The 24,104-nt window shown below is 42.1% G+C and overlaps 3 protein-coding genes across 4 annotated transcripts; 2 read left to right on the top strand and 1 right to left on the bottom strand.

The window, feature by feature from the left end:
• The first annotated feature begins 210 nt into the window (after positions 1–210).
• Positions 211–7,169, top strand: LOC139924766 (interferon-induced protein 44-like). The gene is made up of 8 exons (XM_071915909.2): positions 211–277; positions 1,601–2,111; positions 2,426–2,477; positions 2,902–3,097; positions 4,020–4,172; positions 4,315–4,486; positions 5,165–5,265; positions 6,217–7,169. Exons 2-8 carry the CDS (start codon positions 1,631–1,633, stop codon positions 6,439–6,441), a joined length of 1,380 nt encoding a protein of 459 aa, XP_071772010.2. The 5' UTR covers positions 211–277; positions 1,601–1,630; the 3' UTR covers positions 6,442–7,169.
• Positions 7,170–7,302: 133 nt separating this feature from the next.
• LOC139924767 (growth arrest and DNA damage-inducible protein GADD45 beta-like) lies at positions 7,303–10,853 on the top strand. Its single transcript, XM_071915911.2, has 4 exons — positions 7,303–7,437; positions 8,250–8,351; positions 8,659–8,875; positions 9,319–10,853. Exons 1-4 carry the CDS (start codon positions 7,394–7,396, stop codon positions 9,421–9,423), a joined length of 468 nt encoding a protein of 155 aa, XP_071772012.1. The 5' UTR covers positions 7,303–7,393; the 3' UTR covers positions 9,424–10,853.
• A 5,576-nt stretch (positions 10,854–16,429) lies between these two features.
• On the bottom strand, positions 16,430–22,081 carry gng7 (guanine nucleotide binding protein (G protein), gamma 7). 2 transcript variants are annotated; one of them, XM_071915923.1, is made up of 4 exons: positions 22,060–22,081; positions 18,935–19,088; positions 17,619–17,734; positions 16,430–17,135 (listed from the first exon to the last, which is right to left on the bottom strand). In XM_071915923.1, the coding sequence occupies exons 3-4, from the start codon at positions 17,697–17,699 to the stop codon at positions 17,010–17,012; spliced, it is 207 nt and encodes a 68-aa protein (XP_071772024.1). In that variant the 5' UTR covers positions 17,700–17,734; positions 18,935–19,088; positions 22,060–22,081; the 3' UTR covers positions 16,430–17,009. The 2 variants fall into 2 exon arrangements, with proteins under 2 accessions (XP_071772024.1, XP_071772025.1); XM_071915924.1 differs by lacking the exons at positions 18,935–19,088; positions 22,060–22,081 and adding an exon at positions 19,563–19,579 and having other exon boundaries at positions 17,619–17,700.
• Between the last annotated feature and the right edge of the window lie 2,023 nt (positions 22,082–24,104).

Here is a 24,104-nt window from a genome sequence, read left to right as displayed (position 1 = left end):
GTGGCTGAATGAACTGCAGCTGTGGTATTATGCAAAAAAAAGTTAACACACCCTAATTTGCAGAAGCATAATCTAATCTTTGACTATCTTTACATGGCATGCATAGACTCAAACAAAAATGAACAAAACGAGGTGAATACTAGTCAGACATATTGCCTACGGAAAACCCCTGTGTCATATCTACACTTCCAAGACACTTTCACTTTTATTTGATTCAGCGCCGAGGCACACACACTACAGCAGCTGTACTTCTAACCACAATACTTCTTCTCTTAAGGTGAGTTTGACAGCATTTAGACAGCAACTATCCAACTGTCATCACTATCAATAAAATGATCCAGTCGGTCCAGTTTTAACCGACTTAAACCAACAACAAATTAATAGATTCAGTTTTTGTCCATGTGCCAGGCTTTACTTTCACTTTCTGTATAATATTTCTGTAGCCTATCTGAGAAAATTACTTCAGTCGTTTCTTAAGCTCTTCAATGTTAAATGTCCTAAGCTAAATAAAGCCTGGGTCTGAAGTATTGTTTAATCTATGTTTTATTAAGAGCAATCCTCAAATTTGGACAATGTTTGTTGAAATGTATAAATACAAATGTATAGGCCTATATATATATATATATATATATATATATAAATATATAAATATATGTTCATTTTTCTATCGAAACTTATAGCCACAATATTAATTGTTTCTTTCAATGTAAAAACGCCTAAAATGTCAAAGGAAAAGTCTCTCGATATTTCCGTTCGAGCTTTCCTATCACTTCCCTGAGTCTAGGTAATAAACAAACTCCTGCTCTGCAGAGATCCTCTTGGGCGTTGTTCTGCACAGTAACATGCAGAATAGCGCCACCTTGAGGCCGCTCTGTCTGGATCATAACAAATCCGTGTCACTGATAAGCAAATAGGGCACTTCACCCATAATTCATCTGAAATCTGTTTCATCCAAGCCTTAGGTTTTGATTCTGCAAGAAGAAATAATGCCACGATCTATCAGTCAGTATTTATCTTCATCTTCTTTTAATTTGAATCCCTGAAAAGCCCTGCTAAGTATTAGGATTCACCAATGTTGTGCCAATATTTGCTGATATTCAATATCTTTTAATTTGACCATTTTCATTCCCCCAGAATTTTATTCTTGGCAGGGTGTAAAAGCCTCTGAAACAGCATTCAGGCCAAAGGATACTGAAACTCTGAAATCCAGGATGATTCTAATAATAATTATAATAATAATATGGTTTTATATAAATATTAAACAAACTGCATCATATCCGTCAGATCAGAGGTGGACGACACTGACTGGTCGATATTCTAATTTTAGTAACAGGCCAATATCAGCCCAATATATCGGCAAACCAATATATCAGTCTGTCCCTAGTATATAAAACAACTTGCTAACATAAGAACTACATTTCCCAACACTACATACCCCTTTTGACAATGCTATGAGCTGCATTTAACACTATATGAAATAACTGTCAAGATGTTACCAGAAGGTCAAATTAAAAGTCAGTGAGTCTCACTCACACTCAAATGAGTTTGTGCATAACTGTTTACAACTGTGGGATGTGTGTGCCACTGACCTTTGCCTCAGGTCTTCATATAGACAACCTGCTCCTCCATCATGACTGTGGTGACATCCAGCCTGTCTGAAGACCAGGAGAAGAAGCTGCTCTCTCTGTTTGGTCACGTCAGACTGCACCTGCTGTACAAAGCCAGCGTCCACGGCTTCACTGCTGAAGCCTTCCACGACCGCTGTGACATACAGGGCCCCACTCTGGTCGCAGCCTACAACAAGGCCGGCTTCGTGTTCGGAGCCTACACCTCCAAGGACTTCGCTCAGAGCGAGGAGGCCGTCACTGATGAGGAGGCTTTCCTCTACAGCATCGGCGCAGGGGGTCAAAGGCCACTGAGGGTGGCGTGCAACAACGGCCAGAGCGCTTTCACAGATGAACCCACCGGTCCGAATTTCGGTGCTTTGGTGTTCCTGCCTGAAGACAAACCTGAAATCCAGTCCAACCCAGGGACAGGCTTCAACTTTCAGCCTGCAGAGATGCACGGAACTGACTTGGCACTGACTGAGTTTGAAGTGTATCGAGTGGAAGGTGAGTGAGGATTTAAGCACTTCTTACCCTCTCATTAAAAACAGAATGTCTCTGTGTATTATACTTACTGTTAGGCTTTCTAAAATAGCAAATCTTGGCAAACCTGGCCCATGAATATTTAGTTATTTACAAGCTTATATAGATTTGGTTGCAAATGTTACTATGAATTATGTGGTCTCTTACTGAATTATCTAATCATATTTCAGATAATAGCGATTAAGAATTGCGTTAGGACTATTTCATTGATGCTGAATGTAAGAAATAAATGTTGTTTGAATGAAAGAAGTTTTGTAATGAATTTCTTTTCCATACAGGTTTGGGAGGTCTCCTAACCAAACCCTGGAGGAATGTCCAGTGCACTGCTGAGTATGTAGAAATCTGTAGAAACCTTTGCCATTATAAATTAACTCAGTAAACAACGTGAAGTGAATTAATTCCAAAAGTGTTGTAGCATCTAAATGAGAATATGGAGAGTTCAAATCCAAAGTGCTATGTTCTATTTTGGATTAAAGTCAATGCCTGGAATTCATCGTTCAATATCTCTCATATATACGTGTTTCAGTCTTAAAAAGTGATATCAAATCGTCAACTAAAGACTTAAATTACCTACTGCCCTTTAAAAAGTACCATAATTTGTGCTACTTTTGAGTTATCAATGATTGTGTAAGATCACATTTCAAATAGTAGATATTTCATTTTGGAATTAAACTCCTCACAATGATAATATCCATCACAGTAATCCTCAGCAGTGCACACATAAATGTGATCTATGCTGTTTTCCTTTTTCTAGGAGAAAACAGCAGCTGATGAAGACCATCCAGGACTATAAGCCTGACATCAGAGCAGTGTCTCAAGCCAAGGTGCTGTTGGTGGGTCCGGTCGGGGCCGGCAAGTCCAGCTTCTTCAACTCCATCAACTCGGCGTTTCGAGGCCACATGACGTCCCAGGCCATCTCCGGTACTGCAGGGAAGAGTGTCACCACACAGGTACTGGAGCATTTTGTTTTGGGACACTGTGTTGATATGCTGATGGAGAATTTTGCCTTTTTGCTTCACCAAAAAGGCTGAGATTATGGGTAAAGATGCTGATGGGTCTACATATGAGGTGCTTGCTCTGCTGCTGTCAGTATCATTGAAGTCACCATAATCACAGACAATAACTTTGTCAGGGATGTTTTAGCATTTATACAGTGATTATTAATGAAAAGTTTGCTTCAGTGCAGTGTCCATACATAGATGATAAATGATTTTCTTGAAATAAATAAAAAGTCGATACTTAAAAGATTAACCAGGTTAACCAGGGCCTGTCAGGGTTCACATGAGCCTTGAAAATCACGGGCCTTTGAATTGATTTTTTTAATTGAAATATAGCACCCAAATTCATCAATATGACTCAGCTCTCTGGCCTTGTCTATGATCAACACTTCACTTCATGAGGAAAATCCTGTGATGGAGATTGGTGTTCATATAGCAACAGTTTTAAAATGAGTGATTTCACCAGGATTTGTTGACTTGACAAGACCATGAGTCGACAATATCTAAGTTTGACCAATGTCATGCCTTTCCCCAAAACAAGCCAATTTTCAGTCCTTGGATTTCACCAAATAAAACCATGGAATTCATGAAAACATTCTTGAATTTGATGTTCAACTGAGTGTGGGAATCTTGTTTACCGCTAGTTAGCTTACCAACTGATTTATAAAACATAGCTCATGCTCATGAAGCAACAGTTGAAGGCCTCACTGCCTGTAATATGAGTGTAAACTACCATATTTAGAAATTAAGGTATTATATTTTGAGGCATTTTCTTTTTTTTTTCCTACAGCACCTGGAAAAACAGATTCCAGTGACAGGTTTTGTCTTGCTACGTTCTAACAGTATGTTTCATACTATGTTTCTTCTTCTGTAGTTCCGCACCTTTTCCATCAAGGCAGGGAAAAGTGGTAAAACTCTTCCTCTGGTTTTGTGCGACACCATGGGGCTGGAGGATAATGCCGAATCTGGTTTGGATATGGAGGACTTGGTCAACATCTACAAGGGTCACGTACAGGACCGCTATCAGGTCTCCTATCTATCTATCTATCTATCTATCTATCTGTCTATCTGTCTATTTATCTATTTTGATGTAATCACACATTTGGTACTAAGACTGTAAGTGACATGCTTTGCTGAGTGATTAATAAAATATGATATTTTTCCTTCAGTTCAGCTCCTCCGCGCCTCTCCAGGCGGATGCTCCTGGCTATAAGAAGCACGTGAACCTGAACGACATGATCCACTGTGTGGTTTATGTGATCGACACCTGCAAGGTCTCTGTCCTTTCTGACAAGATGCTGGAGAAGTTAGCTGCCATCCGGAAAAAGACCAACCAGCTGGGTGAGGGAACGTGAAAAATATACTGAAGAAGTGTTGCTCAATTTGATGCATTTTGTACATAATTTGAAGTTGACTTTACTCCATTCACCCTGCACTTTGCACGTTATGTATATTGCTATATGTTCTTGTTTCTTCTTTCTTCTTGTTTTCACATATCTTTGCCATTGCTATATTCTGCATATATTAATGGTATTTATTTTTTGACATTACGTTTATATATACTTATATTTATATATAGTATATATTTCTAATTTAGCAGTCCATATTTTAATAAACAATTCTGACTGCTAGTAACATCTGTAAATAACAGCAGTATGAACTGTAACCTATGACTGTAACTTAATCCATACATGTTAGTAATCCATACTCCTCCCCCATAATATTTCCAATACAATCTACATAACATGTGTTTAATTGACACCAGCTTAGATTTAGAGAACCCCTCAATTGTTTATACTCAATTTATTGTGTTAGTAGTAGTAGTTTTCACTGTTACTTACTTACATATTCTATTTGTCTTTTCCCCTGCTGAATCATATTAGTTTTGCTGCTGCAATGACCTAATTTCCCCACGGATGGCAATAAAGTTCCACCTTCATCATCTCTTCTATCTTTCTGTTCTTTCCTATTGTACTTTGCTCTGATCTCCTATCTCTATCTCCATCTTTAATCCCTTAGGCATTCCCCAGATTCTGCTGATGACCAAAGTGGATGAAGCCTGTCCTCTGGTGGCAGAGGACTTGAAGAATGTTTATCACAGCATTTACATCCAGAGGAAGGTAACTACAGCTACAGATAATAACACATATTTATTTCAAATGTCCTCCATAATATCACTATGATGACATGTCCAACAGTCAAGTCAGCTGGCATGGAATCACAAGTTACTAAGCAATCATAGTGTGTGAGCCAAAATGGCTGCCAATAAGCCAGTAAATTCAACCAAGCATATTTGGAGTGGTTTATTCAAAGTGTACAGTGTTTACTCCTTTAGTTTGATTCGTTTCGGCAGATGAGAATGATGCTATTTGAATCTGAATGGGAGTGTTATTAGTGAGCACATAATCTGAATAAACTACAGGAAGAATTTATGGCTATAAGGTGATGGATGTTGATAGTTGATAGCCAGCAGGTACTCATGCTTGGAAAGCCTGCACGGCATAACAAAATGAACTGAGGACAAACAGCAGTCTGAACTGATGCTTGTTTTCAGCTATTTCTTCATGTATTCTTTCCTGCTATGAACACAGGAGAGGGTAAATTACAGCAAAGAGCGCAGAAGTCCATCATGCTTGGTTAAAGTTACAGGGACTTGAATTGGATTTGTTTTGACTCTCTCTGCCAAAACTCTGTCCAGTAAACAAGCTACTTGTAAGTCCATGTGACTTTTGTTTACAAGTCCTGGTTTGCTTGTAATTGTGCGGTGTGAACCTAAACGAATCAAATGCAAAAATGCAACAAGATAAATGTTTCAACTATAGTTTGGCCTTTACTTTAGGTGTGATCGCACCTTTAAACTGTAACAGACAAACTCCTATAATCAATGTCTCTGAGGGAAACTTGCTGTGCAAAATGCTAGCAGCCTTAAAGTTCAGCACCCTGTTCCCTGAAGTAGTGATGATGATGATGATGATGATGTTGATAATGATGTTGTTGATGATGATGAAGAATATGAGCTCATTCCATGTTTCCTAACCGTGCACCAACAAGCTTCTCTCGCTGCCCTCCAGGCCCAGGAGCTGAGTGCGTCTCTGGGCATCCCCCTGACCTGCGTGCTGCCGGTGAAGAACTACAGCCAGGAGCTGGACCTGGACCTGAGCACTGACGTGCTGCTGTTCAGTGCTGTGCAGCAGATGCTCAACTATGCAGACAGCTTCTTTGAGAACCAGGTTGTTGATGAGCAAGAGGTGGATGATCAGGCGGAGCTTTATACATCAGGCAAGATTGGCACTTAACCTCTGTTGGCTTCAACTACAGTGCAGTCTCACTATCCAAACCCTGTTAATACAAACAAAATCCTCCGGTGAACAAACATAATAAATAAAACATGTGGTTATGCAAAAAAACATGGACCAAATAGACAAAGCATTACCGAACGCATGCACGCACGCACGCACGCACAAAGGCAGATCCAGATCCAAACTGATCCAGATCTACATGGAACAAATTGATACATGATACCCAGAGATTACTGGTTTCACTTCAATTGATTTATGACTTATGATGACTTATGATTTATAAGCCTGTGTGTATTCATCCAATCAACACTCCGGTACAGTTGCATCCAGTATTACACACCAACCATAAAGCCATTTTGTATGTACCATGTCTTTATTTCAGTTTCACAACTTAGGCCTGTTGTAATGTTATGTAGCCTTTCCACAGCCACCCACTAGATGTCAGCCATAGTCTCATAATCACTGATGTTATGAAAATAAAGGATGTTATGAAAAATTACACCACAAGTTGCACTATTAAATCTAATGCTGTAATACATTTTTTTTTTTTTTTTATCTTTCTTTAGGAGACTTTTCCTGTTTCGTTCCTCTGTAATCTAAGTATTTTCTGCAGTGCAATGTTATGTTATACAGATCACCAAGACAGGATATGACAAAGCAAACGTGTTTTCATGTAACTCTGGTGTAAAAATATCACGGCATGAAACCAAACAAATAAACCATTGAGCCCACATGCAGAGAGAGAGTGATTTCTTTTGAGCCAATTGCAAAGCTCGGGTAGTTTCGGTGCCGCCCTCCAGGCAGCTCCAGTATAAAGAGTGTGTCGCAACGCTGCCTAAAATAAACGCAGCACACACACTCCTGCTCAGACTGGACCGAGCGGAGGAATATTCAAATCATTGGACATCTGTTTCGTACTGGAATTAAGAGCTTTATTTGGGATGCAAAAATGACTCCGGAGGAAGTCTTTGCGGCCAACATCATCGAGAAAAGGTGAGTTGTTTCGGTTTTCTTGATTCAGTGTCGGGTTTAAGAGCTTAGTCCTGCAGTTTTTATGACTGGCTGAGCCATGTGGAAGGAAAATCATGTGCTGGACACAGGAATGGTTGTTGTCCTTTGACCTGTACCTGAACTCCTGGTTTGACAGCTAAAACACTTCGTGAGTTTGCAATTAATTAAGACTATCTGGGTGGAGTGCAGGTCTGAGATACTGAGTATCAATCTGACAAACCGTCTGGAAAAACTGTTGTGTACTTTCTATCTTTTAAAATATTTAATCCTAAAAGGTTCTTTAAAAGCACTACACAGGAATAAAGTCATATTCAAAGATCATGAATATGTGAATTACTCAAATTGTGATTAAAAAAAATCATATAGAACTTCATAATTAAGCTCACGATTTGCATTTTCCTTTGCATGCATCTTAAACTGAGTTGCATTCTCTTGTGCACAGCCATGGTCTCATTTGTATCAATGCCTAAAAGTCAAAATCCTCCTTTCAATCTGTCTCATCCCCATCATATAGATACACCTCTCATTACTGAAATGGATTTAATAGGAGAAATTAATAACTGATGATAGCTTTTTACTTGACTTCACCTGGACATTCTGTTTCAAAGAAGGAGCAGATGTTCCTAATATTTTGTACTCTGTGAATAGTGACAGCCAATGAAATGTATGCAAGTTATGGACCAATTAATTAAAGAACCACAACATATATTTGACTTAAACCAGTGTTTAATAGCATTTATTTGATGATTGCAGTATACAGAAGGTACATTATTCTCTCTCTCTGTGTCTGTCAGGATGCAGTCGGTCGGTCTGGCTCTGGAGGAGCTGCTGGTCACGGCTCAGAAGCAGGACTGCCTCACCATGGGGATCTATGAGTCAGCTAAACTTCTGAATGCGTGAGTTGAAACTGCATCCAGCACTTGCTTTTTATGCACTGAAGATCAAATCTGAAAGTCTGTGTGCATTTACGTTCAGTGATAAACATATGGGTCTGATTTCACTTGTGCTACAATTAGAGTTAATATTATGTAATATAGCACACATAATCTCAGTTGATCATATGTCTCTCAAAGGATTGCATAGAGCAGTTTTGGATGCCCCAGCCTACATGTCTGGACCTCCTGACTGTATTTCTATCACTGTTTCTCCAAAGCGTCTAAAGCCTGAAACTGTTCTCTGTTCTCTCCCTGTTCTCCTCCTCAGAGACCCAGACAGTGTGGTTCTGTGTGTGCTGGTGGCGGACGATGAGGACGACGTGGCGCTGCAGATCCACTTCACCCTGCTGCAGTCGTTCTGCTGCGACAGCGGCATCACCATCCTGCGCGTCTCGGGGGTTCACCGGCTCCAGCGGTTACTGGCAGGCCTGGATGCCAACAGAAACCAGGAGGAGCACGAAGACCTGCACTGCATGCTGGTCACGGTGAGTTCAGACTGGTCATCTCATCTCTAACTGACGGGCCAAACTGGCAAATTGAGACATCATGTCATTTTGCCCATGGAATAAGACACATGAGGGTGAACCATACACGTGCAGAGACATGACAGATGTATATAATTTTGCATGCAGCAGTTAAACTGGAGCTTCATGCTCTTGGCAGTATCTGACTTTGCATTTTGCACAGATGAGAGCCTTTTATTGCACTCTGCTGAGCTATTGACTCCTTGTATGGTCTTATCAGCTGATGTTTGCCTATATGTTGCGGCAATCTATTATGTGCTTTACTGGAGTTTCACTTATGTAATTACTGTGGTTATATTGCTGTATGTTCTTTTCTGCAAACCGTGTCTGCAAACCACATTTTCCTCACAGGACAGTAAAGTTTGAACATGAACTTGATGTTGTGTTGCTCCTCTCCTCTGCAGAACCCCCAGGCGGATCACTGCAGGCTGCAGGAAGTGGGGACCTACTGCCAGGAGAGCCGACGCCTCGACCAGTGGGTGCCTGAACTGGTCCTGCAGGAGCGCTGAAGGGTCCCAGCACACAAAACACACCAACAAACACAGGAGCTATCACAGGGTTCAGACACTGATGAACTGAAGGATCGGTTGTAGCTGACGCGGGGAACAGCCTGTTGTGGACTGGGATGGGCTGTCCTGACTGACGACCAGCAGGAACCGAGCAGGAGGGCTTCTCTTTCAGACTGGTGAAGACAGTCGGAGCGTTGCAGAGTGGAGACTGATTTCTGGACTAGTCTAGAAATTTTGTGCAACAGATACACACAGAAAATCAGGAAAAACAGAAAATAACAAGCTCGCAGGGTACACACTCGTAGATTCCCATCCAGGCCACATTGTTTTAGATTGTCAGGAAACCAAAACTAAACGTCTATTTTGGAGGCTGTTTTTGTTTGGCTGCTCATTATGTTAGCTATGTTGACTTTTACATGTTAGTCTGTTTCTGCTGTCAGTGTGGTGTGAAATGAATTAATAAATGTAATGCTAACAGGTACCGAACTAGTAATACAAGTGAGTTAGCCGTACCCAAACCAACACCCGGATGCCCTGTGTGTATCTATGGATCAGAGGGGAATGTTGCATTGATGTAACTATGCTGAGCATTCCTATGTATTCATACACAGTAGAGTCATTGGAAAGAAGGTGTGTGTGGTATGTGTGTGCTTGTGTCTCCCTTTAGAAAAGACAGGGCGTGCAGTATCTGTGTTCTTGAAATTAGTAGCCGGACCTGTGGAGGAATCCTCACCATGGAAACTGAAATGGAAATGATGATCAAGTTAAACTCACACAAGCTTTATTGGCATTGCAGGAACATTGCAAAATTGCAGCAGGGGCTCGGAACATGATGTAGTATTCTGGTCAGACGAGGACACTGACTGAGCAACACAATGAACTGGGTTGTCTGATTTGATCAAAAGTCAGCTGTGAAATCTCATTGTAATGCAAAAGAAACCACAGACAATATCTTTGTGCCTTTAGGAGAGAGAATTCAGCGCTGCCTTTTTGATACAATGCTGTAGATCAAAAGTTAAACTAATATTTACAGTGCTAGTCCAATAATTTATAATTGTAATAATTGTAATAATTATTGTATCAGTGACTGCATTGCACTACAAATGAATTCTCTATGTTGCTATTTATGGTCTATTTTTGTGCTCTTGTCAACTACGTCAATAAATTATTGCATTGATAATTGAGTACCTGCTTTATCAGTTAAAGAGGTTTCTGCTCAGATTCCAAAACAAAAACCATGTGTGCGTCATGGAACCAGGAACTATAGCTGACTCATGCAGCTTGTGTTTACATTTGGGTTGCAGCAATGGAAAAAACTCCCGCACTTGGGGCAATGCCTTTGTCAGCCAAAAGGCCCTACAAATTTGCAGCCATGGCTTCCTATTGTTGTAAACATAGGAGAGTCATGCAGAGAAACTGGGGTGGGGACAGAAACTCATTATGTTTGCACAAACAGGCAAAACAAGCTGATGCAGACCTGCTGTCTTTTTACAAGCCAAGGAGCCAGAGGAAAAGGTATCTGCGGGACAAGTGTAGATGCAGGTTGCCTGTATTTTCAGTGTCAATTAAAACAAAATTTCAATCATAGTGAAACTTAGTGGCATACATTTGCATAGATCAAGTTTTGAGTAGCTGCAACATTCTGTTTCTCCCAAGGCATTAGCAATCTTGCTCTGCTGCGTTGCTATGCATTATGTCACATGATACAGCTAAATCTGCAAATGCACGTTCCTGAGCATTGAGAAGCAATGTGCAAATTACTCTTGGTGTAACCCCACCCATACTATAGTATCTCCACATGATCATGTAGCAAAACAGTCTGACCCTCTCCCCTCCTTTCACTGCATGTTTTTCTCTCCACCCCACCCTCTGTTCTCACATGGCAGTTCAGCGCTGGCAGCAGAGTGGAGAAGAGAGGGAACATTCAGGCACATGGGCCTCCCATTTGTTTACTATCAGCTGGACAGGGGCGTGACTGCCGAGGGGATTGGCTCAGGCGGTGGCTGTGTGGCTCTCCATTGGCTGTGGTTTATCCACCTTAAATATGATTGGCTTTGGCTTGCCAGTGGGTTGGAGGACTTTGGTTTGAAACTTGCAGGAGACTCGTGACTGTCCCAGCAGCGCTGCAAAGGGCACAGAGATGGAGACAGAGGAACGGTAACAATAACATTCCTGCAAAACGACCTAACTGGGAGGCTTTACCTGACCTTGCTCTTTGTTTACAGTGTTTGGTTCAACAAGTTTTTGTCAGGCCCTTTGCATATATGTAAGCTGCACACTATGTACCCATTAGGCTGGCGTGTATATGCATGTGCATTTATGCACCTTTACAGTCAGTATGAGAAAGAGCCAGGCACTCCTGTTTGCACGCCACTGCAGCCTTGCAAGAGCTGCCACAGTATAAGAGAAAAATTAGACAACAGCAAAAGCATGCGTTATTATATCATCTTTTTATTAATGTTATCTACTTCTCAATATCATCTTTTTTAACAGCAATATCCACAAAATATTAACAGTGTGCAAGAAAACATGAGTTATGGCACATCAGAGAAGAACAGTTACAAAAAATAGATATATTTTCTTCATAATCAATCAAGGCAAAAAGATACATATACTGTATGCATACACAGGAGATCAGAACACAAAAGATGAGTCTCGGGGAGGGCTCACAGCCGATTGGGTGATGTTTGATATGAGGTCCAGCAGTGAGGAGCCTCAACTCTCCCCACTTGACCAGAAATGAATTTGACAGGGCTCGTTTTGTTCCATGGAACAACGTCACAACACCAGTGGATTTCCATCTTGAGCCATGTGCTCTGCTTAAGACTGTTCACTCCGTCAATCTGATGCCCCAAGACCAGCATTAACACAATATACGCCACTATAAGGCAAACTAACAACCAACCAATCAGACAAACTGTCAACCAACCAATGACTTCGATTGGCTGTCTCTGATTGTAAGCCCAACCAGCTATGGAATGATTGGAAAAATAAAAATAAAAATAACATCCTTCAGATTTCATCAGGACAACATCAGGAGTGTGTGCGTGTCTTTGTGTGTGTGTGTGTGTGTGTGCGTGTACACATGTACTTCTGTAAGACCTTTGAACACATAGCACCCTACAGCTGTAATCCTCATGTTTCGACCTCTTTATGTCAACTTTAGCTGCGCTCTGTGGAGAATTACCAACACAACTGCATTTCCTTGGGTTGCCCCTAAACGCTGGCACTGGATCAGTCACTTCCTCATTCCTAAAATGCTTCAGGTTGCTGTTGAGAGAAAGGAAAACCTATCCCAGATCAGTAATTCTGGGTAACTTCCTACCTCCAGTGTCACTGCAGCTTGTACTCAGCTGTCAGTACGGATGCTTATATATTCTAGAGAAATCCAAACATCTATGAAGGCAGTTCTTGGGCTTTTAGGCCACTGAATGGCCTGACTCTGCCATTTGATTGGATACTCTCGCTTTTTATTTCAGTGACGCAACAACATTCACCCCTTAGCCCATACCAACTCTAATCATCTCTACCAATACGATGCAATCCCTTTCAGTTTCTAAGGCTTAAACAAGTGATGGAAATAAATTGTAGATAATATACTGGAGCTCAAAGCAATTTGAGACCCTGCTGCTCCTTTGAGGGAAATTCCCTCTTTTAATATGTGATGATCAAAAACAGCATCCCACACCTATGCTGAACATTTTTAGGCATGAGAGTACCCCTGTTTTGTTTTGTGCCTCTGCCCCCCAAAATGCACAGCCCCGGACTGATGAACAGAGAGAGAAGAAACTATTTCTGCTGCTCTGACTCACACAGCATCACATGACCTCTCCTCCAGTCAGTCACCCTGACCTGGAAATGTAGGGCTGCAGTACTGTAACATTACTACATGGCACTCTGCACAGCACTGGAGGCACTGCGTTCGGACTCACACTGTCTCACACACACACACACACACACAAATGCACATGCACGCAAGCAATAAGCCTGTATGCACATGCACGCAAACTCCAGCCACTTCTGCAGAATCATCCTGCTCATCTATCAAACACTAGCACCCGACACACACACACACACACACACACACACACACAAGCACTCACCCCTGTCTGTGGCCTTTCTCCAGCTCCAGTTCCTTCAGTAACTGGACTATCAGAGCGGCCTGCTCTCTGTAAGCAAATGCTGCACAGAACAAAGGCAAATAAGAGATGAACGCAGGGCTTTGTGTTAGGAACCATCGCCTACACTGCAAAAAAAAATTCATGTTAATCTGTGATTTAATCTTGGATTGAGTCTGAAAATCTTATTTTTGTTGAAACAAGTTGAAAAAATCTGCCAGTGGAGTGCCTTATTTCAAGATATTGTCACTTGTTTCAATAAAATTCAGGAAGCAAGTGAAACTGTGTTAGAAAAAGGTAGTATCATCTCACCACAGTGGCAGATTTTTTTTCACTTGTTTTGAGAAAAATAAAAATTTAAGATTAAATGTAACTTAATTAAACATTTTTTTACAGTGTATCTCCAGTGGACTGTCTGTCTTGAACATATCGCATTTGTACAAGTTGTATGCACAGTCTTACACAACAAGACACAAACAACTGCCTCTCACCACCTCCGAAACTCCTAATTCCCAACAGAAAAGACAGGGTAGCAGAGGAGGCATTCTGACCTAGAGATTAGACAAACCTCCCCGTAACCGAAAGGCCACAGGTTAAATCCCCACAACAGCCAGTTTATGTCTATCAACAGCCATGAGTCGTGTCCAAGTGTCCGCGAGCAAGACACTGCTCAGTCACTGTAAGTCACTTTTGATAAGAGTGTCAGCTAAATGCCTAAAATGTAAATTTGATAGCACAAACTGCTCCTGAACAACAAACCTGCAGCAGCGTTTTACTGTCTACTATCATTCCTTCAACCTTTGACCCCTGACCACCATCCCCCTCTTTAGCAGACACTTGCATCTAAAAAGCAAGCGTCAACTGCAAGAGAGTGTGTGTGTATGTGTGAGTGTGTGCGTGTGCGTGTGTTGTCTCAGCTGTCTTCTACCCATCAAAACCAACACTTGAGAGAGAAAGACTTAAAACGATGGTGTAGCGGGTAGATAGGAGGTTGGTTCTTGCCACTGGAATGAGGTCAGATGTTGATTCATCCTCTAAAAGGATATGATCCTAAACATAGCAGGTCTTGTATTCCTATCTTCTATTAAGTGATATATCCTCATCAGGTGTTGTATTCGTATCTGTGGTTATAACCAACCTCTACTACCGCAAGCCTCTCAAACCTGAATGACAAAAAAAAAAAAAAAAATGGAGACAGACAGAATTCTGACTGACAGAACGGAAACGTTTACGTAAAGTAGTACTAAAAAAATTGAACATCCACAGAGGGGATTTCATGTTTAGATTTGTATCTTACAAACACTGTACAGGGTAATACTCAACTGACCAGGTTCCATGGACTCCATAGAAAGAAGAAACTCAAACTAACCCAAAACAGCTACTCTCAACTTATCACTTCTGCACATGTCTGAAAGAAAGTTTATACACTTAGTTCATTTTTCTTAGCTTTATCTTTTTTGTTTTTCCCATCTTCAGTTTTTACAATCAAGTTTGGTTTTTCAGAGAGGAGGAGCGTTGCGGAGGAGAGGTGAGACCGGAAACTGCTCAGCGACGAGAGTCTCTCAACTGGAAACCCCCAAGGAGCCAATGAGCAAAGTCCATTGGGGGGCCACTGGCTCTCACTGATCCAATCCCTGACCAATCAGAGCCCATATTAAAATAAGCTGTTCTACTGGGGAGAATGAAACCTGGCAAAGACTGGTGAAGCCAGGCAAAGTTTAATCTAATCTAATTTAAAGCCAGGACTTTTGTGAGATAAAACAGAAAGTCTACTCCTTCTCCATTGTCGAGGCAAACAGAACTGTAGACTATCCAAAGCAATCCATTTCCTCTGTTTCCCCCTCACTCTGATGCAGGTTAACCTAACACTGGCAACTGTCTATTAGAAGAACCAAAAGGGACTGGAGAGGGTAGGGAGGGAGGGGGGTGGATTTTAGTTTACTGTTTAATTTAGGTTTTCTCCTCCAGCCTGCATTGCAGACTGCATGATTGGAGGGTGCGGTCAGTCTGTGACCTCGCTCTCTCTCAGGGTAAAGCACAGGGAGGCTTGATGTACAGTAGAAACCTTCATTTAGATTCTAGCAGGTAACAGGGCGGGCGTCGCCCCTGCCGCGGGATCAGATCCCCTCTCATTCTGTTAATGCTAAAGTTTAACGTTGGGCAGAGAGGATCTGATCCCGCATCAGTCAGGGACAACGCCTATGTCAAAAAGTACTGCAAAACAATCAAGAAATGTACAGTATCATCTATCTGTTAAGTAATGCTTCAACAAAATATCAAAACATACATTGAATTCACAAACAAGTATTTCTTAAGAAAAATGCAGTAAACGTCTGGGGTTAATAGCTTGAGTTCTGTGTAGAGCGGTTCACTACGTTCTCCTCATGTCGGCTAGAGGTGGCCTCACCGGTGCAGATCTGAGGTCAGCTTACAAATCGATACCATCCAACGCCAGTCTTAAACTGCAGCGGAAAATAGAAACAGCGGCGCTGACCGCAGATCAGCATCCTAGAGGCGACTTTCTATACAGATTGGCACAGCTGGAGTTTTGGCCAAAGGCTGCAGACAGCCATAGTGAAGCCACAGGCAGAAAGACCCGGAGCCAGAGGCAGGAGGTCTGTTGATGTAGGTTTGGGTGGGAACATGCTAGCCCGATAAAGACGAAAGGCTTTAGCCACTTGCTCCAGAGTGAGTAGAACCCACCATGATTTAGCACAGGCGGGTTTGAGGGCAAAGCTCTCTCAGACCTGGTGAAGTTTTACCTCCCACCAAAGAAGCACTTACTGAGCTTAATGGGACACCAGGTCATTTCTGGCATGATTGGCTGGAGTGTCCAATACCCATTTGGTCGCCCACACGCCTCCTCCCACTCCCTGCCTATATGGCACAGCCGTCCATCCTTTAACCAACAGCCTCATTTCACAACAAAAGGTCGACTCCGCACTTTACTCTAGGACTTACTGTATGTAGGTTCCTACTGATTATTAATGTCCAAATCCCTTTTTTCAAGTTAAGCTGACACTTGTAGTTAATTTACCAGCATATATGAATATTACCAAAGCACCTTGGATCATACTCAGTGATATACTGATCTCAGCCACTGTGAGCACGTGATACCTGCCCCCTAGCTGTGGCTCCGGAGTATGGCGCTTTTCCAGAGTGGCTATTTTGGGAGTGTGTGTGTGTATGTCTATATGTATGTGTGTGTGTGTGTAGACAGCAGGGCCCTGTGAGCTGGTGCAGGGCTAGCCAGTGGGAGTGTGTGTGTGCACGTGTGTGTGTAGTTTGTGTGTTCGAAGAGAAAGAAAGGGGGAGGTCTGAGAATCAATCTATGTACTGTATGTGTCTGTTTGTGTGTGCGTGCATAAATGTTTGTGTGTGCATGTATGTGTATGTACCTAGGTAAGTGTGTATTTATGTGTGTGTGTGTGTGTGTGTGTGTCTCAGGGCGGGAGGAGCGGAGCGCGGCTATAGGATGATGCAGGGCTTCTTGTCCTTGAAGGGGTTTTCAGAGGTGGGCACCCCAACCAGCAGGGGGTCGCTACGAGCGTGCTGCTCACAGTAACTCATCAGGTCTGCTGCTGCTTTAGACACCTGAGAGGAGGGAGGGATGGAGGGAGGGAGGGAGGAGAGAAAGAGAGAGGGAGATAAGGGAGGACAGCAGGAGGAGAGAGGGAGGAAGGAGGAAGAAGAATAGGCGGGGAGAAGGGAAGAGAAAGGAGGGTGAGGGAATTAAATGGCGAGGGAACATGGAGAGAGTGATGAGAGAGAGAGGAGGGTAAGAGAAAAAGAAATTAGGAGAGGTAAAGAGTAAGCGAAAGAAGGGAGAAAGAGATAGGATGGAGGAGAAATAGAAAAGGTGAGAAAAAGAAGAGGGAGGAGGGATGAGAGAGGAGGGGACAGGAGGAGAGGGGGAAAGATAGAGAAAGAAATAGAGGAGGATGGGGAGGATAGGAAGGTAAAAGGGGCAAAGGGCAGAAGAAAAGGAGAGCAGTCAGAATGGTCAGACACAAATGAATGATCTCAAACACACACACACACACACACACACAGTAGTAAACTATCATCATACTGTACCTTAATGCGTTCGATCCCTGCCTCAATCCTCAGCTGTTCCACCAGTTTCCTGGCCTGGGCGATATTATTAGTGGTAGACATACTGATCCATCAGAATACACCAACACAGGAGAAAACTGACAGAGAGAGAGAGAGAGAGAGAGAGAGAGAGAGAGAGAGAGAGAGAGAAGTCCTAAAATGTTTACTATGTAATGTTAACTATTACTAATGTTACATATTTGTGCTAACAGGCATAAAGATAGACTGGTAACATCACTAGTGAATTAGCTGAATCCCAGATCAATGCAAAAAGTGCTACTGTATGTGTTTCAAAATTGACAAAAAATGAAATAAAGCAGAAGTAATCAATCTGGTTTCTGATATAGTCGTTTCAGTGTCTTTGGGTGGCATCTCTCTGTAAGCACAGACCTCATATATCTGCATTTTTTTTTTTTTTGGACATCTAAAAGTTAGCCTTTGTGAAATTTTCTCCAAAGCACTTGCACAGTAGTGTGCATTATAAAGCAGTTCTATTCATACTTACAAAATGAAGTAGTTTAACAGTAGTATCATAGTGATATTTTCGATGAAATGGTGAAAACTGATATTGATTTGGATACGTTTTTTAGTTTACCAGCGTATATACAGTATATATATATTGCATTGCATTGATCTTGCATTGATTTTTGAGTTGAATTGCCCTTTAATTCATCAATAGCTCCACTCAGGTGACTGTGTGGCCTCAGTTGTAGAGTTATAGCACCACTATGAGGTGATTACATGGTGGTGCAACACTAATAACACATGATAGATTCATTGAAATATGGTTTGTTGTTCAAAATTTAGTTTACTAAATATGCATAATGTGTTATGCACAATATAACTAGGAAAGGAGCTAAATATTAAATAACTTCTGTATATATGTTTTTTTATTTAGTAGTTTATTTGTGCAGTTAACATAATTACACTTCACAACTGAAATATAAAAGATGTGTGCACATGGAGTGCTAATTTCCAACCTTAGTCTCTAGTTGGGCTTTTAAATAGACTACAACTATCAAAAGAATGAATTGAAGTTTAAAAATAGTCTACATTATACATCATCACAATTGCACAATATCACATAATGTATATCACGACACAACAAACAAAAGATTCAGAAATGCATTTATAATCTAAATCTATAAACTAAACACAATGTATTTGTGATTATCAGATCATGTCTGTCATTCATGTTAAATGTAAATAAGCTTTTAATATGTAATACACACACACACACACACACACACACACACACATAGACAAACACACACATTAATATATCTAGAGAGCATTACCTGACTGATGGTGTGCAGATAGCTGTCTGCTCTGTGTGTCTGAACACAAGTGTGACTGGATGGAGAGGAGATGTGTGCTGGGCTGGACAGAAGTTACCAAGTCACAACGGCAGAGCTGGAGAGGAGCTGAGCTCACATCGGCTTGTCTCTGTCTCTGTGTAAAGCAGCACAGGTGAGTTGAACAGGTGAGTTACTGGCTACTGACAGCAGAGAGACATATATCATAAAGCCAGGTTACCCACAGCTGGGACTTGATTTACATATTATACCTTTCGAAATGTTTGTTTCTGTACCATTTACAGTTGTGGATACCAGGGGATGTCATGGACCCCCAAATAGACACATATCAGACCATGGACACCCATTAGATTTGGGAAGATCTTTGTTGTAGTTGATTTAGTATTGAATTGTACGACTGTACATGGGGAGATGATATCAATGAGAGTGAAACTGAAACAGACCTATTTCTCGTTTTATTGAGGACCTACTGAAATCACCTCAAGGCCCCCTGGGGATCCCGGGCCACACGTTGAGAACCACCAATGTACACTAGCCTATAAAACCTATGATAGCCATGTGTATACATCCTCTAGTTGAGGTAACTTCTAGTGACTTAAATCAGAAGGACATCAAACTATTTCTCATTTTGCTGAGGACCCGCTGAAATCACCTCAAGGCCCCCTCGGGGTCTCGGACCACACTTTGAGAACCGTGTATACCAGCTCAGTTGTGGTGAAGATAACACTATTATGTATTCACATTTCAACACAAGACAAAAAAAAACTGCAAGCATTCTGTGATTATGAGGGTGAAATCTGCTACTGTGCCAAACTGTCATCATCCGTGAAGCTATTACAGTATCTGTCACCACTACTTCATTACTTCACAAGGTATTACCAGCAGTAATATCACTTAATTGCTCAGATGAAGGGAAATTCCTTTATCACTGATTCACCACAAGTGATACCACAAGTCCTTATAACTGCATTCTCTTTCAACTCCAAAAAAGAAAGGGCAGTTTAAAGCCTCTCTACCCCTCTGTTTCTTTCTTTTACACTCTCCTTCTCTCAGAAAAGTACAGCATGGAAGAAGTTCGCCCTTTCTCAGTGCATACCAGCAGCACATGCACCTACAAGTATTATGTGATCAAAACAAAACCTACTCTCTACATGCTATAAGCGTTTTATGGCTGTGTCTCTCACTGTGTCTCTCTGCCTCTGTCTCTCGCCCTCTCTCTCTCTCCCGGGAGGAGAGTCCTGCTTTAATTACTCCTGCTGTGGAGTAGCTCAGAGATTCATGTCTGTAATTAGGGCTTTTGTGTGTGTGTGTGTGTGTGTGTGTGTGTGTGTGTGTGTGTGAGAGAGAGAGAGAGAGAGAGAGAGAGAGAGAGAGGGAGAGAGAGAGAGAGAAAGAGAGAAATGAAGAAAGAGTGATAGACTTCCATTATTATGCCTGATGAAATTCTTTCTCTCTCTCTCTCTCTCTCTCTCTCTCTCTCGCTCCACACACACACACACACACACACACACACACACACACACACACATACATACATACATACACATACACACCTTTGCCATCACAACATATCTATTTCTCCCCTTCATCTGTCAAGGTTTGAGGAGAGTCACTAAGTTTCCTTCCTGAGAGTCACCTCACCTGCAGCATCACTGAACATATAAATATACATATGACCAGTTTTGATCCACAGTGAAATATCTGCCATTTGATAAAAGTGACACCCACTCTTAAAAAAAAACAATTGATAGCACAAGCTCAAAACAAGATGATGGTACTTATAACTTACATCCTTTGTTGAGAAAATGTTATCACTTTTACAAACTGGATCCTCTGCATTTTAGAGATTAAATAACCAGCTTCACTTAATGATTTTGTTCAGAAATGTATAGCCTATATAGTGCTTTAGACTTATAACTCTTCATATTCTCCCATATGCATAAGCTACCAAACGTGGCTCTAACTCACAAGGACTGTATACCTTTAAGAAAAATATTACCAAAAATACTTTTTTTTAACATTTGGGGGTATTATAAGCCTAGTGCGTTTGATTTCTTCAGCCTGTTGATTTTTCAAACTTTCTGCTATGGCGCATTCCGGGCTGGGAGAAGGAAGGTGTAGCCTGAAAGCAGCACAAGCATGAATCCCTGCCACCTTTATAGTCACAAATCTCTCTACTTGCACGCCACCACATTAATGGATTTTCTTGAAAACCGAAACAGAGAAACCAAAAAACCTCTGCTGCCCATTTGCCTGGCCTGGGCCGAAAACATCACCAGAGATGGAGAGGCCAGGCCAGCGATTCAAGAGCCGCTCTCTCATCCACAAGACGCGCAAAAATGCATCAATCCCTATTGATCCTAAAAGCTGTTCGGCACTGATCGGGGTAGATACTGTAGGCCTACAGTACGTAGCCATGTCCTCCGCTATAGGCCCTATTCGCTGCTCTACCGTGTGAAAACACAATGCGGGCATTTTGATGGATAGAACAGCATGTCCTCTCTCTCCCATGGCTATCTACACACCACACACACGCGCACATACACACACGCATACACACGCACGCACACATAGACGCGCAAGCACAAGCAGACCCTGTGCACACACATTAAAGCCAGAGATATTTCCCAAAGTGTAGACCAGACTAGACCGCTTCAGGTCTGCAAATAGGCCCTGATTGTTAGCTGTGGGAGCAGGGTGGTGACATGTTTTTAGGGAGGCAGGCTCCAGCAGCCAATATAAACCCCATCCAGCGACAATGGGTACAAGACTGGAGCGCATGCCTTTATGTGCCGCTATTATGCAAATTGAACAGCATATAAGGCCTACTTCAGTATAAAATCCAGAGGTTTGGACGCTGCTGATATTGTGGCTTGTGCGTCCTCAGAGTCCAGCCGAGCCGTAGGAAATCTTCCACTGACCCTGTCCCCGGTCCTCCCCACCCTCTCTGCCGGCAAAGGGTTGGGGAAATCCGGATTCGTGACACCGATGAAGCCCTCTCAGCTGCAGCCGCCCTCGGTGACGAAAACCCGGGGTTGCAGAGGCGCACAGACGCGTTACAATTATTATACACAGAGAAAAAACCCCCCGAATATCTCCAAACTCACCTCCGAATGCGCTGTATTGGTGATTTAAAGGGCCAGATCCGCTGGTTTCTCACCCTCTCTGCTCGTTCACTCCCCGTCTTTACCGAGCCAAACGCCTCCCCCTCCGTTACCAGTGTCTGTCCACTCCTCTATCCCCCTCCCTCCCTTCCTCCCTCCCTCTCTCCCTCCTTCCCTCCGATCTGGTGACAACAGCTTTAACCCAGGGGCTTCCAAACATTTTTATTTCAAGGACCTTCAAATAGATCCACATCAGACTATATACAGACCCCCATTTCGTAAGAATGCATCCCCCCATCTGAGAAGACTGTAGTGGTTGGTTATGATTTTGTAGCTACAGAATTGCATAACTGTCTGTACTGTAGGTGGACTGAACAGTCATTATACATCTTTATACATTCTCCCATTGTGTTTGGTGATTGAAATTTAACTAATCCTCATTTTGCTTCATTCTGACCCCCCTCAAGACTCCCTCCAGGCCCTCGAACCCCGGTTTGGGATCCACTGCCCCAGGTGTTTTTTGGGGGGGATAAGTGTAGCCCATATTTTCTGGTGTGGATTGGGTTGCGCTAATATAACTGATAGCCTTTATACAATGAAAATGAATGTTTAAAATGCTGTCCCTTATACCTGTTCTCATTGTGCCAACTTGTAGTCATTTAGGCTAAAATAACTGTGAAATTAGACTATTCATTTTGTTGGGGATCCCCTGGAAACCCCTCCAGGGCCCCTGGAGGTCCCCGCACTTTGGGAACCACTGGCCAACTTGAAACCTGAAATTCACTCAAAGATATAGGATATTTCTGGAAAATGAATGGATCCTTTTCGCTGCAGACTTGTATGGCAATATGGCTAAGTGGCTGTATATTCCTACCAGCTAATCCAAGGTCTTATCTCTTTATCCCCGTATTGTAATTTGGTGGCTGTTTGCTCAGATCCCGTGTAAATAATCACATGTAGGCTACTTCAGAATATACTGTGTTTCACAAAACTAAATTTTACTAATAGATGACACTCATTCGAAATATTTTAAGTGGCCAGACTAGCCTAGGAGAGGAAATACATGCAGATACAGCATACGTTGTCAACAGCGCATAGAAAGAAAATGTATTTCCAATGTTTTCAAATACAATCATCATCAAATTCATCACGTCAAATGTACACATCTGCCTCATATAGAGCGGCAGCCCCTGTTGCACAACCAACATCTAAAGTCTCTCAGACGAACTCGTCTGCTTCTCTTCATCTACATCTCCTAGTTTGTGATTGGTATAGATAAGGTAAATCAATAAAGGATAGTAGCTTTTTCCCTGGATTCACCTCATCTACTTCATGAAAAGAGATGAATGTCCCTTATTTTTGCTGTATGGGTAGAATAAAGTACGCTGTCCTGTCTATCTCTACTGATGTAAAACTAAATTAATCTCAGTTCCACCTACAATTCCCATAATAATCCTATAATTCTATAATTTAACATCTTCCTATTTAAATCTACCTGCAGGACGCATGTCATTTAGTCTTGACATGCACATCTGGATCTGTACCATGCAGTAAAATGACACTGTACTTCATGAATCCACTACACCGCACTGCCACACGGTGGCGCCAGTACCCAGCCTGTAGTGTCGTCTCCTCCTGGGAGGTGTAGGCCGCTCCTTCTATTCCTGGCAGGCCCGCTGCAAACACGCATCCTCCGTTTCCACCGAGCTCTCCTCCACTCCTCCACACACACAGCTAAAAGTGCTGCATCTGGTGCAGGAACACTGGGTGTTTAGTGTGTGAAGGAGGGTCTAGTTTACTGTAATCTGATCATACAATGGCTATTTAACAGGCCTTCGTTCTCCATGGCCAAGAATATGAACAGTTTGCTTTGTAGTAAGGTGACGAAAGTCTAATCTTATTTTAATTAGAGGTATCAGTTTTTAGGATATAAAGCCCGGTGATATTGATGAATTTGGAGATGTAAGACTATACTACTAATCATACTGATTTGATGTTGGGATGCACACACACACACACACACACACACACACACACACACACACACA

This window comes from Centroberyx gerrardi, chromosome 17 (assembly GCF_048128805.1).
Source record: "Centroberyx gerrardi isolate f3 chromosome 17, fCenGer3.hap1.cur.20231027, whole genome shotgun sequence".
Lineage (NCBI taxonomy): Eukaryota > Metazoa > Chordata > Actinopteri > Beryciformes > Berycidae > Centroberyx > Centroberyx gerrardi.
This window is presented reverse-complemented; position numbering and strand designations above follow the sequence as displayed.

Excerpts from the sequence above, each read along its gene's own strand:
- LOC139924766 (XM_071915909.2), top strand. The coding sequence starts at position 1,631 with ATGACTGTGGTGACATCCAGCCTGTCTGAAGACCAGGAGAAGAAGCTG. Across the intron at positions 2,112-2,425 it reads TGAAGTGTATCGAGTGGAAG|GTTTGGGAGGTCTCCTAACC; the intron begins GTGAGTGAGGAT and ends TTTTCCATACAG. Across the intron at positions 5,266-6,216 it reads GCATTTACATCCAGAGGAAG|GCCCAGGAGCTGAGTGCGTC; the intron begins GTAACTACAGCT and ends GCTGCCCTCCAG.
- gng7 (XM_071915924.1), bottom strand. Across the intron at positions 17,136-17,618 it reads CAGGGATCGAACGCATTAAG|GTGTCTAAAGCAGCAGCAGA; the intron begins GTACAGTATGAT and ends CCCTCCTCTCAG.
- LOC139924767 (XM_071915911.2), top strand. The coding sequence starts at position 7,394 with ATGACTCCGGAGGAAGTCTTTGCGGCCAACATCATCGAGAAAAG. Across the intron at positions 7,438-8,249 it reads GCCAACATCATCGAGAAAAG|GATGCAGTCGGTCGGTCTGG; the intron begins GTGAGTTGTTTC and ends TGTGTCTGTCAG. Across the intron at positions 8,876-9,318 it reads TGCACTGCATGCTGGTCACG|AACCCCCAGGCGGATCACTG; the intron begins GTGAGTTCAGAC and ends TCTCCTCTGCAG.